The sequence below is a fragment of the Budorcas taxicolor genome, chromosome 9 (genome assembly GCF_023091745.1).
Source record: "Budorcas taxicolor isolate Tak-1 chromosome 9, Takin1.1, whole genome shotgun sequence".
NCBI classification, from domain to species: Eukaryota; Metazoa; Chordata; class Mammalia; order Artiodactyla; family Bovidae; genus Budorcas; species Budorcas taxicolor.
The window spans coordinates 26,149,388-26,163,432 of record NC_068918.1 but is presented as its reverse complement, the minus strand read 5'-3'; the positions used below and the strand labels follow the sequence as shown (position 1 = coordinate 26,163,432).

The following is a 14,045-nucleotide window of genomic DNA, read 5'->3' as shown; positions in this document are numbered from 1 at the left end:
ACATTCTATCTCATTACAAGGTTAAATCCCCTGTGTGGGAAACAAAAGAACCTTCCACATGAGCTTGAGGATCCAAAAGCAGAGAGACTTGAATCCTAGTTCTCTTTTCAAAAGCTTTGCAGAATGTCCAATGACAAGACAGGGCCATCACTAGAATAGGAACAGTGGGTGAGGTCACAGCTAGGTAGAAAGAGGGTCGGAGGCAGCCCCCCGGCCTTCCCTCACCATATCACGTACCTTGATTTTCTGTGGCTCCAAAGCCGAAAGTCTCCTGTGAAGGTTTCCTTGAACTGCTCAAGAGAGGAGCAGAGGTTGGTAGAGTGAGGGATGATTTCATGGTTGGGGTCAAACTATCCATTTTCCTGATGGCACTGTAACTAGAGGTGTTTCAGAATTTACACAGCAGGGATGGATGCTGATGGTGTGGCCAGTGTGGCCAATATGGCCAGAGGCAACCAAAGACTGGCAGGGACGGTCTAGCTGAGGAAAAGCAGTTGCATAGATGCCAGCAACCAAGGACCTAAAGCCTCTTCCCAGACTCCTTGACCACATGGTAGACCTTCTGCAATTTAGAACCTTCATACCTCAGACAGCCAAGGCAAAGAGAAGCATTGTGAAGTGACAGTCAATTAAAGAGAAACTGAATTCAAATCAGAGCTAGCTGAGTTCACCTTGAGTTTATCCAAATTTTATTTCTGACTTAACATCTGATCAGTCAAGATGCTCCATAATAGACTGATAAAGTTGATTACTTAACCCTAACCCCAAACTTAACATTTGCCCTAATTAAATTTCAATCCACTGCTACATCGTTTGAGATCTGTTTGAGTCACAATTTTGCTAGTTAGTATTTTAATTTTCTCTCCAAGAGGCACTCATTTCACATTGTAAACATTTTGTTTTTTTAATTCACACACATCTAAGCAGTTTCTTACCAAAGGACTTCATTCTATCACATTCTCCCCTACACCATCAAAAATAAATACACACACTAAAAAACTTACAGTAGGCCTCTCTTCTTGTGACAAGAGGAGAAATGGAGAGTAGAAAATAATGTATTTAAATGTGAAGATTAAAGAAATCAAATGAAAAATATTCCTAATGTAGAACTGCTGCCATCTTAAGGCCACAGCCCAGTATTATAAATCAGCTTTTGGCTCTATTTCGCTAAATGACTTAGAGAGATTAATTTTTAGGCATTTGTACATTTTAAAGTACTAAATAATCTTAATTATTCCCCTTTAAACAAATTATATGATCCAGAGAAGATGTGTAGATTGGCTTAGATTACATAAAAGGTTGAACATTATAATGTTTATTTTGGAGTATTTAGAAAAGCACATTTTAAACTAATGAAAAATTAAACAGACTATTTCCCTCCTCCCCCTCTTAATAAGCCTGGTGAATATTTACAATTTATATGTTAAAATGCAGTATTATAAATCAATAAAATATCACTTAATGTGCTATTTTAGAGTCTAAAATTTAAGCTAGCTGATCACAAAGTTACTACCTAGGTAGTAACAAATTAAGGCATACCTAAGGTTAAATTTCCTAAATTATAGTATTTTCATTATTAAAATATAGGTCAGTTATAGTGATAATATTCAAACCTAGAAAATGATCAATAAAAATCATAACCTATTTCTGAGCATTTCAAAATTATTTTATAACTTCTTAATTATAAGAAAAAATGTATATATATTTGTACATGGAACACTAAATAAAAAACCCCTAAAACTCCACAGCATGGTATTGACATTAAATACAAATAAAAGTGTCAAAATTTTTTAAGCTAACAAATAATTTAAAGAAATTTCACATCATTTAAGGCTTTCCTGGTAGCTCAGCTGGTAAAGAATCAGCCCGCTATGTGGGAGACCTGAGTTCCATCCCTGGGTTGGGAAGATCTCCTGGAGAAGGGAATGGCTACCCACTCCAGTAGTCCATGGGGTGGCAAAGAGTCAGACATGACAGCGGCTTTCACTTTGCAGTGGCTCCCATGTAAAAGAATCTGCCTGCAATGCAGGAGACACAGGTTCAATCCTGGTCATGGAGATCCCCTGGAGAAGGGAATGGTAACCCTTCCCAAGAATACAGGAAATATTCTTGTCTGGAGAATTCCATGGACAGAGGATCCTGGCAGGCTACAGTCCACAGCTGCAAAGAGTTGGACACGACTGAGCAACTAACACTTTCCCCAAAGATCTTTCAGACAATACATATTAACGTTATTTGCTCATTTGACAAAACAACATCTATAAGTCAGTCTGCTGAGACTGCCTTAACAGAAGGCCACAGACTGAGTGGCTTAAATGACAGGAAATTATTTTCTCATGGTTCTGGTAGCTGAAAGTCCAAGAACAAGGTGCAGGTTTCTGGTGAAATCTCTCCTCTTGCTAGCAGGTTGAACATTCTCCCTGTGTGCTCAAGTGGCCTTTCCTCTATGTATGTGCATCCCTTGTGTATTTCCTCTTCTTATAATCACACAAGCCATGTTGAATTAGGTCCCCACTCTTATGACCTTATTTAACCATACTTACCTCCTTACATCTCTATATCCAAATGTAGTCACATTGGGGCTTAGGGCTTCAACATATGAACTTTGAGGGGACATAATTCAGTCCCTAATACTGACATATTTAACATATCATTCAAAGAAACAGAAATTAACTGGAGTCTGAGTAGAACACTGAACTTCTGGTTGACAACAGAAGAGGTGTGCATGCCACTATATTTGATAAAAGTTTAATGTATACAAAGAAAGAAAATATCTGCCTTTGAAAATAAGCCTATGAAATGAAGTAAATGTCAGTATTTAAGTTCAAGGTTATGTAGGGAGTGAAGGAAAAGAGGGAGACCATCCCACATGTTCTTACAGAAGTTAGACTGAGGTTTAAGATAATGGCCAAGAAAGGTGAATGGAAAGTCATGATGAGCGACAGCTCATTCAGGATGATGGGGTCAGGTTATTTTCTAAACCCTCCTACAAAATGTAAACGTCGTAGACAAGGCCTTGAAGAATATAAGACATGTAAGTGTTGTTTCTCAGCAAGTAGATATGACCATTGATAAGCATGTCCAGGTCTTAGGGCCAACTCCAGTCCAGGATCATGACTACGTACACCATGAAAAACCAATTCTTTCATACTCTTCCTTCTAGCAATGCGTGCATGTGTACACTTACATTACTAAGAGAAGTCCCTGAAGTGCCCAGTCCCACAGTAAAACAAAATATCCCTGAAGGAGACTTGTGGCCTTCAATGTGTAGTCTACCTGTAGTGTGACCTTGGGACACACTCTACTGCAGGGGCCAAGAAAGAATGCTAAGGTCAATTCTATGGCCAACAGATTCACGAAAAAGAAACAGGCTCAAGTGATGAAATAATACAGCTTTTTCTTTTTTGATTCACAGATATTAACTACATGGCTGTTGGACTTTAACCAGTGAATAGCTCAATTTTCTTGAGGATTCCTTCCTGTTCCTAGTCCAGACAGATTTGTTTGGGGCTTTCACAAGTCATAATGGAACAAGTTATTAATTTATTCAAACGGGTCCACTGGGTACAATAAGTGTCCTACCAGATTGAACTATTTATTGTACTAAATTAATTAGTCTATTAGCCTCATAAGGATTAGTATTTGTAAGGGTTAAGTATAATTCTCAATCTATTATATTTTCATTATGTCATGACTATTGATTTTTTTCCCTTTGAGCAAAGTCTTCTTTCAAATTTAAAACAGAAGCAGTACAAAGATAATACATTTATATTCTCTTTTTAATGTCAACATTTGTATTTTCTCTTGTAAACAACTTAAAAAACCTCAGAGTCCTAGCCCTTCATATCCAGGAGTTCTCAGAATTAAATGCTTTGAGCATCCACTGTACATAATGAATTAAATTTTCTTCTGTGCATCTAAAATGATACTCGCTATACACAGTCCTTGAGAAAATTGAGAACATTGTCATTCAAATCGCTGTGTTGTATAAATTTTAAAACTTCTTTTCATAAAGTTTTCTTTTCTGCAGAATGTTTTAGGAAGTTTCTAAAGTCCTTTCATAGGAAAAATTCTTCACTATAATAAAAGTAAGATAATCAAATAACAACGAGTATTGGTTTCCTTAATCATCATCACTTTGCAAAAATGGTCCTTCACGATTTCTAACAAATTTATTTTCTAATAAGCTCCAGGGGGTGAAATGTTGAAGTCTCCCATTTTACTTAGAAATAGGAATTTACTAAGGGATGTAAAATTTTTGATTCAATCCATGGTTAGAGATTTCGCGGAAAAAAAATTATCTTCCAAATTATAGGCTACCTGGGGCAGAGAGGTATTACTGGATAACATTTTCTCCAAAATCCTATATGATTTCGCAGACAAGAGTAAAGAGTCAGGTGTAACTTGGTAGTCTCGCGGTTTCCCTGGTGTTTTGATAACGCTGCGGAGCCCGAGTTAATTCTGTGGCAAAAGCTATGCACCAACAGGGACTTAGCGACGCCCCCAGTCCCTGCAGCAGTGGCTCCGCTCCTGGCCATATCCCGCCTTCGGACTTCGGGGCGGCGATCAGAGTGGTGACAATGCGACAGGAGCCAGTCTGGGGGTGTCACCCGAAGGCTGGGCGCCTGGAAGGCCGGCTGCCAGGGGCGGAGAGAAGCGTGGTCGGGGGCGGGGCTCGCGGGCGCGGGAAGCGCGCGGGGCCGCCGTGCGGCGTCCGGAGCCCCGCCCCGCTCCGCTGCGTCCCGCTGGGGAGTCCCGCAGCGTCCTGCCCGCGTGCTCTTCGCCACTTTCCGGCGTCCACGCAGTCGCTGGAGCTCCGCGCGCAACTATGGCTCAGCACTTCTCCCTGGCCGCCTGCGACGTGGTCGGCTTCGACCTGGACCACACTCTGTGTTGCTACAACCTGCCCGAGAGCGCCCGGGTGAGTGGCGCGGGCTGCCGGGGCGCCCGGCGTGCAGCCTCCATGGTGGCGCGGGCTCGAGTTTCCTCCCGGCTTAGGCGGCAGCGGGCGTCGCCGGGGCCCTGCAGCCGCCGCGCCTTTGCGCACAACTCGGCCTCCCGCCGCAAGGCGGGGCGGAAGGAAGCGTGCATACCTGCCCCCCGCCCACTCCGTCTCCGCCTTTGCTCTGTGTACCGGCTTCTTTGGCCCAGCCCATAGCCTGGGTAGGGAAGAAAAGGGGCGAAGGAAAGACAAGGTGTGCAAGATTGGGTTGAGGAAGCGGTTCCTGGGGCAGAGGAAGGGCGGGGCCGGGGAAACTGGGGGTGTCCTTTGCAGATCCCCAGTCTTGGAACGTCTCAGCAAATCATTCTGGCTACCAGCAGAGCGCTGATACAGCCACTTGGTTAGCGACTTTTGTCTTCGTCTTTGGCTGCATTTTTTTTTTTTTTCTTTTGCACTTCCATGCGACCACCTGTCAGTTTTTAAATGCTGCCGTCTGGGTAAAATAGTGTGGTGTTTTGGAAAGAAGACTAACCGGAAAGTCATTAAGATCTTAGCCCTAATTTTGCCTTTTACCAAGAGAAAGAACCAAGTATTGCTCATCTATTCCATGCTCCACGCAAGTTTTAATCCTGACAACAGCCCTTCCTGCACTTAGGGAAGGAGCAGGAAGTGGAGTGTGCATCATTCCATATCTGTACCCTTAAGTGAATTGTTCTCCCTCCCCCATTCCTTTAGTTTCACATGGAAACTGATTTTGAGGAATAAACTTTTTTTTTTTTTTTTTGGTAAGTCAAAGATCTAAGTATCCAAAACAGAAAAAAAAACTGGCTATGGTCGTCAAAGCCAGGATTTTGCAGCCAGACTGCCTAGCTTAAGGCACTACTGTTACTAGCGCTGTGACCTTGGGCAAATTACTTAACCTGTGTCTAGTTTTAGTTTCCTCAACTGTAAAACCGGGCTAATAATTGGATTTACCTGGAAAGGTTGTTGCAAGGATTAAAAAGGTAATGGATATATAACGCTGAGAGCTGTTTCTGACACACGTGGTGGCTTTTGTAGTTACTACTGGAATCCTTGTCCAACCTGACCACTTATGATAGAGCGCCAAGTAGCTGGTGCAGACATCAGCCAGGGCAGCTCCTCAATAAGATGAGGTTCACTGCCCCAGTTTGCAGTTTGGGTACCGGTCAAAGGTCAAAACAGTGTGAATTACTCCTGTTTTCTATGTACAGATGGTTTAAGAAAAAAAAAGTGTACTGTTCCTAATGTGTGTTCCTGCTTTCCCACAGTACAGATGTTTCCTTCCTCATGTTGAGAGTTAAGGAGACTTTTCTCCTCGATTCTCTGGCCACTACTTCGTCAAGGTCTTTGATGCATATTTTCCTTATTTTGCCTTTCAAATCTTCCCCCTGATTAACATTTTCTTGCACTTCCTCTCTAGTCACCTTCTTCAGAAGGAAATAGTGTTAAAAGTCAATCTTGTGCATATGTGAGCATTCAATTTCAGAATCCAAGATTTCCCAAAAGCAAGAGTTCTTTACTACAAGCTTCAAATATAAGTGATATTTAAAGGTTGAAAACAGAAATCTGGTGCATTTTCTGGTTCAGAAATCTTTCTGTGTGCTTAGCACCATAATAGAGTTAGGAGTACAGAGATAACACACAGGTCTTCAGGTGGCCTTGTAATGGGTAAGGATGTTGGAAGGTGAGCTTTGGTCCCCTGTGCTGACGGCAACTTACCTGGCCCTTGCTGATGCTTGGCTGTTACCTCTGCTTGGGGCCCTCCATTCTTCATCACACTGACCCGTCATCTCGCAGGTCTCAAGTTAAGTAGCCTGGGCCCCCTAAAGTTTACCTTCTTATCCTGATCCTACCTCCAGTTTTCCATAAAGCATTAATTTCTCATAGCACTTACACACTGCCTTGAATTTTTCCTATTTTCTTGTTAGAACCTTCCCCTAGATCCTAGAGCCATGACCCTTTGACCTCAGTATCTGTGACTTTATTGTGTGTTCCGTGTGCCAAGCTGACTCTGCACTTGCGGAATTCAGTAAATAATTATGAAACGATTGAATAAATAATAGTTATTTCAGTAACTGAATATGGCGCTCACAGTCACTATTCTAATAAGCATTCTGCTGATACAGACTGGTTTGATCCTTAAAACAGCTGTATGAGGTAGATGTTATTAACCTCCTGTAGAGATGTGGACACAGTCACAGAAAGGATAAGTAGCTTGTCCAGGATCACCCAGCATGGTGGGCTGGCCGGCAGGTTTTTGCTGCCTACTACAGGCTTTCTGTGTGCTGCAAAGCCCAAAAGGGAGACCTTGGAGTGAGTGATGCTTAAGCTGGGTCCCAGCACAGGAGTGATAATTGGCAGGTGAGAAGGCAAAGAGGAACATTTGAGGCAGAGGAAATATGGCCAAGGCAAGGACTAAGAGATGAGAAACAGCACCTGGATCTGCTGGGTATCAGGCAGAAGATGCTGGAGATGGCAGTGGTGTTTGCGTGGTGGGTCACTGAGTGCCTCATGGGCATATTTAGTAAGTACAGTGTGCTGTGTGCTAAGTCGCCTCAGTCATGTCCGATTCTTTGTGACCCTATGGACCACAGCCCACCAGGCTCCTCTGTCCTTGGGATTCTCCAGGCAAAAATACTGGAGTGGATTGTCATGCCCTCCCTCCAGAGGATCTTCCCAACCCAGGGATTGAACCAGAGTCTCTGTGTCTCCTGCAGTGGCAGGTGGGTTCTTTACCACTAGCGCCACCTGGGAAGCCGTTTAATAAGTGCAGCGTGTTATGCAAATGTGGAACTGGGTGCATCACCTCAACAGGGGCTCAGGAAAAACATCCTAGAAATGATGACACAGGTGTTGTCCTGGAGTTGCAGACTCAGGAGAGTTCGGGGCCAGGCAGTTAACCTGAATGTGCGACGGGGAATGTGGGGGTCTCTGGCAGCCAGGAGAGCACACATACACAGCCGTGCTCATCTGCCAGCATTTTCCGTGGGGCGTAGAGGCTCCGTCTTGCCAGATCTAATTCTCTCAAGACAAGTTAGAAATCGAAGCTTGTGTGAGAAGTCTGTCAATTTTTTTCAGTGCCAGCTCATTTTCAGAACACAGCAGAATTATGGGATTGCCAGATACAGCGAAGAAAAATACAGGACATCCAGTTCAATTTGAGTTTCAAAGAACAAAAACATTTTTAGTGTATGTGTGTTCCAGCTGTCTCATGGGATATGCTTATATTAAGACATTATTGGCTGTTTAGCCGAAAATCCAGTTGACCTAGGAGTTTCATATATTATCTGGCATCCTTCAGTGGGAACCAGATATAATTTGTGGTCTGCCTGCCACCTGCAGGGCACCAGTTTGCAACCGCTGGGGATTCTGCATGCTCGTCAGTCAGGTGAGACTGTTGGGAAAGTAAGTTAGCAGCTAAGGCCGGGAGAGGAAGGGGTGGGTGGTGGAGGCCCTATGCCACGAGGGCTTCTGGGGTGAGTCAACGTTAATTTAAGGGAAAGCTTCAAGGGCCACGGGCTTAGAACTGGAAGAGGGCTTTCAAAGACACAGCCTTCCCTGTGTTTCTCAGCACTGCTGTTCTCTGCTTCTCCTTACACATTGACCCCATTCTCTCCTATTATAGAACCTTTTCCTCCAAATATAGCTGTGGGCGCCGCCATAGGCAGTGCTATTGGAAAGGGCTCTTTGCCTTGGGAAGGAATCTGACCTTATTAGAATCCCATATCCGTGTCTTGATCAATATTGCCAAAGGGTGAGAAATTCCAGTTGTCCAAGGCTGAAAATACTTACCTTGACCAGAGGCAAGTCTAATGGTATGCAGTAACCGTTGGTAGCTTAAAACGTGCCATGGTAGCGGGTATCTGTACCATGAAAATGAACAAAGGCTGTGAGTCAGGGCTTTTCTTTTTTTTTCTTAACCAGCACATGACTGAAGATAATAGCAATACCTAAATTGAATTTACTTGTATGCCATGTGCTGCTCTAAGCATCTGAGGATTTACATTGCACATGGGATTTACATCTGTTAATCCCGGGGCACTGGTTTCTTGCAGGCAGGATCATGATATGTACTTTTTTTTTAATTGTCCATAGTACTTTGTACCTTCGAGTGACTCAGTACATTTTATGAGTGATAATTCATATGAGTGAAAATTCATATAACATAGAAGTCAGTGATTTTTAATCGTCTCAGAGTTTCAGGAATTTGGTAGGGGCCCCACCCTGTCCTGGAGGCTTGGAATTTCTGGGTGGTTTTAAGAACTATCACCTGTGGTTCTGACTCACCTCCAGGGTTGAAGACTGTTTGTACATAGTGTTGACTTAATGTAACTCTGAACAACTGACCTGGATCAGGGTCACATTGTGTGGGGTACAGGTATAGCCATTTTCATTAGCTTTATGACAGGAAACAGCTCTATTTGACAAGGAGCCTTTGCTTTCTCTGTACTCGTCTCCTGACACTCGTGACCCCAATCCCCAGCTTGAGCTGTGTGTCCCCTGGACTTGTGTGGCCCTCTCCCCCCTGGATTCACCCAGCTAACTGCTCTGTCCTGCTGGTGTCAGTGTGAACATCACTCCCTCAGGGAGGCCTTCCACTCTTCCAGCTGTATCTATTCCCACTTCCCCTCTGTGCCATTCCAGTGCTATTGAAACCTGCAGAAGAAGGGTCAGGATACTCTGTCCTCTTGGACACTGTTCAGTCTCAAAAAACCTGGAATTTTGTTGTTGAGAATGAAATCTGTCGACAGGTAGCAGAGCATTTACTTTTATGCTTGCTTCCAGAGGTTTGTCTTTTTTTCTTTCTTTCCCCTCTGCTTTTCTTACAGTGGATAAAAAGAGAGAGTCCCTGTGTCTGATGAAGGCGCCGTGATCCCTCCTGTAGATTACCTGCCTGGTCCTCGTGTATTTCTCTTCGAGATTCCCCTATAGAAGAAAGAAAGAAATCATGCGCAATTCTTTGCCACCCCATGGACTGTATAGTCCGTGGAATTCTCCAGGCCAGGATACTGGAGTGGGTCGCCTTTCCCTTCTCCAGGGAATCTTCCCAACCCAGGGATCGAACCTAGGTCTCTCACATTGCAGGCAGATTCTTTACCAGCTGAGCCACAAGGGAGACAAAAGTAAAAGTAGTAATGAATTTGATGTCCCTTCATTTAGAGAAAACGTTTCATGGATTGGGGGAGTGCAGTGGACCACTCTTCCCCAGAGATTTTGGACATGACCGTGTTTTATAGTGTTAGATGAGGCAACGCAAAAACAGAGTCTGATTGGCTAGGAGGTTGGAAATTTCCTGATCGGGATGGAGGGGCCTGTTCTCTAGGGAGCGGTAAGTGAGCTAAAACTGACACGGCGGATTGTGATTGGTGTGTGTTAGGTCTCCTTGACAGGGGTTTTCTGTAAGTGCACACTGATTTAGGTTTAGGTTGTGCCAAGGTCTGGGCCAGTGGGGTGGCCTCCACTGTGTGGGGCTCAAGTATATGAAGTAGCGGTGTCAGCTGCCATGGGGCCTTCTGGAAAGGAGGGACAGAGGGTGGATGTAGAGTGGTCAGTATGTTTATCATCTGGTGAAGTGTTAAATCAGTTTAGAAAGCTCTGTCAAGTCTTAATGATCTCCAACCCGTTAGGCTTCAGGAGTGAGATTAATAATTGTCCTTGGTTGTATAACTGTACACTGATAATGTAAAAAAGACAGCAGCTACCTGGGGCTCACAGGGGTGCATAAATTGCTGGGAAGCTTCACAGTTAACAGATAATACAGATTCTTTCCCACCTGTCTCCTGGCTGATTCCATTAGGTCTTCAGGCCCGTGAAGTTAAGAAGGAATGGTGAAATTTACATTTAATCTCTTTTCCTTTCTGTTAACAGCTCATTTATAATAGCTTTGCTCAGTTCCTGGTCAAGGAGAAAGGGTATGACAAGGGATTGCTCACGGTAACCCCAGAGGATTGGGATTTCTGGTAAGCAGCTTTTTTTTTAAAGGTCTGTACATTCCCTCTGGTTTTTAATTCTTGGGGATAAAATTTTAATGCTTCCTCTTCCATGGAGACAGAAAGTGAAATGTGAAGTTGAGCTGTACTAAAAGTTTTATATTTGATGAATTAAAGTCCTTTCTGTTTTTAGACTTGCTTAGTTAAGTATGAAAATTAAGAGCGAATGTGACTAATTTGAGTATTTTTGCATGGGTTAAGTCTGTCATTATTAAGAGTTTCAGAGATTAGGAACTGTCTCTAAAATGTGCATCTTTTATTAAAAAATTATTTTATTGCCCTTCCTATACAGAACTGTGTGAAAAGAGGTGGAAATCATCATGTTTTGAATGCGTGTGTGTGTGTGCATGTGCGCACTCAGTGTTCACCTCCTTTCAACCCTGTGGATGATAGCCTGTCAAGCTTCTCTGTTCTGGAATTTTCCAGGCAAGAATACTGGAACAGGTTGCCACTTCCTGCTCCAAGAGATCTTCCCAACCTAGGGATCCAACCCGTATCTCTGGTGTCTCCTGCGTTGGCAGGCAGAGTCTTTACCATCATGTCACCTGGAAATTCCCATGTTCTTAATAAATGTCTGAATTAGGACATCTGTTTTTGTGTAATTTGGGTAGATATTCCTATAACAGAGACTCTTGACAGCTTACTCCCTTCCTGGCTTAGGAGTCTCAGCTTCCCAAGGTTTCCTTTGTCTTTCTTCCTCATTTAACCAATAAAAACAAACAAAAGTCCTATTAAACCACTTTAAATTGTTCAGTTAAAAATTAACAGTTGTCTTGAAACACATGAAAAATATATCCGGAAATAATTCTAGAGCAACAGTATTCATCTATTATGCATTCTTCGAGTGTTTGGTTAGTCCTTTTTGATTTATCCCTTTCTGAAAAGGAAGAAACAGAAACATTTTGCCATATGAAATTCCTATGGAAATGTTACTGTGGACCAAAGTAAATAATGTTTGTAAAGTACCCTGTCCTTTTCTTTTCATTCTGTTGGTATTTGGTGGCCATTATGCCTTCTTGTTTTTATTACTCATAATAATGACTCTGAACCCACTTTTCCTCCCAAATCCCGTAAGTCTTTTACAGTGAAGAACTTAAAACTTAGTGTTTGACTTTCTTTTAGTGATTTTCAATAATATGCCTAGCCCAGAGGGCTAGTTCTTATAGCCTGACCTAAATTGAGGCAGTCTAAAGAGTACAGAAAAGATTCTGGCCAAGATCTTAACTTGTAAAATATGAATGTGTGTTTGTGTGTGTTTTATTTAATGAAAAACATTTGTACATTTTAGCAGAGGCATACAATGGTGCTCATTTTTTGTTCTGAGTTTTTTTTTTTTTTCCCTCAGCTCAAAGAGTTTAGACACTACATATGCTGTCCTTGGTTTGCCCACATAGCAGCTTTCCTCATGTACTTGCTCTGAGGATATTTAGTTTTAGAATTTTGAATTTTAGAATTCAAGAGCTTACTTGTTTAATTAACATGTTATTCACCTGGGTGGGAGAGTCTTTTTTTAGTATTAGGACTTTTTGAAAATATAACTTATTATTTCTTGAGTTAAGTATTAATAAGTATGTGAACTGCTTGGTAATCAGACTTTTCTGTTTCAGTTGCAAGGGCTTGGCACTGGATCTGGAAGATGGGAACTTCATTAAACTTGCAGATAATGGCACCGTGCTCAGGTAATAGAATTTAGTTGTGGTGTCGAAACTTTACTCTTTTATTACCATGTAGGATTAGACTGTTAAGGTATGGATTAAACAAGATTATTACTTTAGTCAATCAGATGAGAGATTGTGTGCCTGCAGGTCTTTGTAGGAATCGTTTGAGCCATTTTAATATAAATCTGGGAGCATTAGATTGAAAAGTCTAATTCTTTACATTTAGCTTATCAGAAATATTTGCACAGGAAATACAGTAGAATGTTAACTTGCTTTTTGACTGCCTCTACTGCAAAAGAGCCTGGGAATTTTATCATGTTAACCTGGAGTAAAATTGAAGCTCTCTTTATTAAGGAAGAAGGAAAGAATGGACATGGGGTGGAATTGGTGGTCTAGGCACACCTCTCTTTCTTCCACTTGTCCAGATTTGCCCTCATCGTGCAGGACTCATGTTTTATCTCAGCTTCTGGAAGTGTTTCTAGATTCCTCCAGCCTTCATCAGTGTCTCCCCCTCCCGAGCTTAGGGCTGACTCCTTTTCCTTCCCTCTCCTTAGTTAGTTAGTGTTAGTTGCTGAGTCATGTCTGACTCTTTGCAACCCCATGAACTATAGCCCACCAGGCTCCTCTGTCCATGGAATCCTCCAGGCAAGAATACTGGAGTGGGTTGCCATTCCCTTCTCCAGGGGATCTTCCTGACCCAGGGATTGAACCTGGGTCTCCTGTATCACGGGCAGATTCTTTGCCATCTGAGCCACCAGGGAAGGTGAGTCCAACACTTTGAGTGTTAATAAGAGTAGGGCAAGCATGGACAGAGGAGTCTGACAGGCTACAGTCCACAAGGTCGCAAAGAGTTGCACACAACTGAAGCAACTTAGCACAGCACGGAACAAGCAGTGGAAAAGCAGCTGGCATCACTGCTCTGTGTTTTACAAAAGGTACCATGGGGTAAGCGTCTATTTTCCTTTCAAAACTGACAGTGCAGGCAAGTTAACAGGGCTGTGCAGTTGTGTGATTTATTATTTATGCTGACTCAGTTGGAATCCAAGAAGAGGATGCTCATCCCTTTGGGTGCATCATTCCTTTTGTACAGTACAGGCTCACCCTCTACCCAGACTGCCCCCTAAGGTGGAGCTAGCTGGAGCAGATGTCGTTCCACTTCTGATAATTTTGTAATTCATTTCATCTTTTTTCCTCAGGCAGCTAGAGATATGAGTGTATGTATTCATTTGTATGTATAAATAAACATAGATGTATATATGCACACACATATATACATACATACACACAATGCAGCTTTGACCGTGACCTTTAATGTCCCTTTCAGATTCTTACAGTGTACTTGGCTATCTTCAGTCATGGTTAAAAGAATAGAAAGCATTCTGCAACTTTGCTTCTGTCTTTGTTCTGTCTGTCTGTCTGTCCCCATCCCCAACA

At 42.7% G+C, this 14,045-nt stretch overlaps 1 protein-coding gene across 1 annotated transcript in view; it reads left to right on the top strand.

The window, feature by feature from the left end:
- Nucleotides 1–4,828: 4,828 nt before the first annotated feature.
- NT5DC1 (5'-nucleotidase domain containing 1) overlaps nucleotides 4,829–14,045 on the top strand; it is a 116,234-nt gene continuing 107,017 nt past the window's right edge. Inside the window, exons 1-3 of the mRNA XM_052645909.1 lie at nucleotides 4,829–4,921; nucleotides 10,832–10,923; nucleotides 12,561–12,632. Of these exons, the coding sequence (XP_052501869.1) occupies nucleotides 4,829–4,921; nucleotides 10,832–10,923; nucleotides 12,561–12,632 (257 nt within the window). The remainder of the gene's footprint in view (nucleotides 4,922–10,831; nucleotides 10,924–12,560; nucleotides 12,633–14,045) is intronic.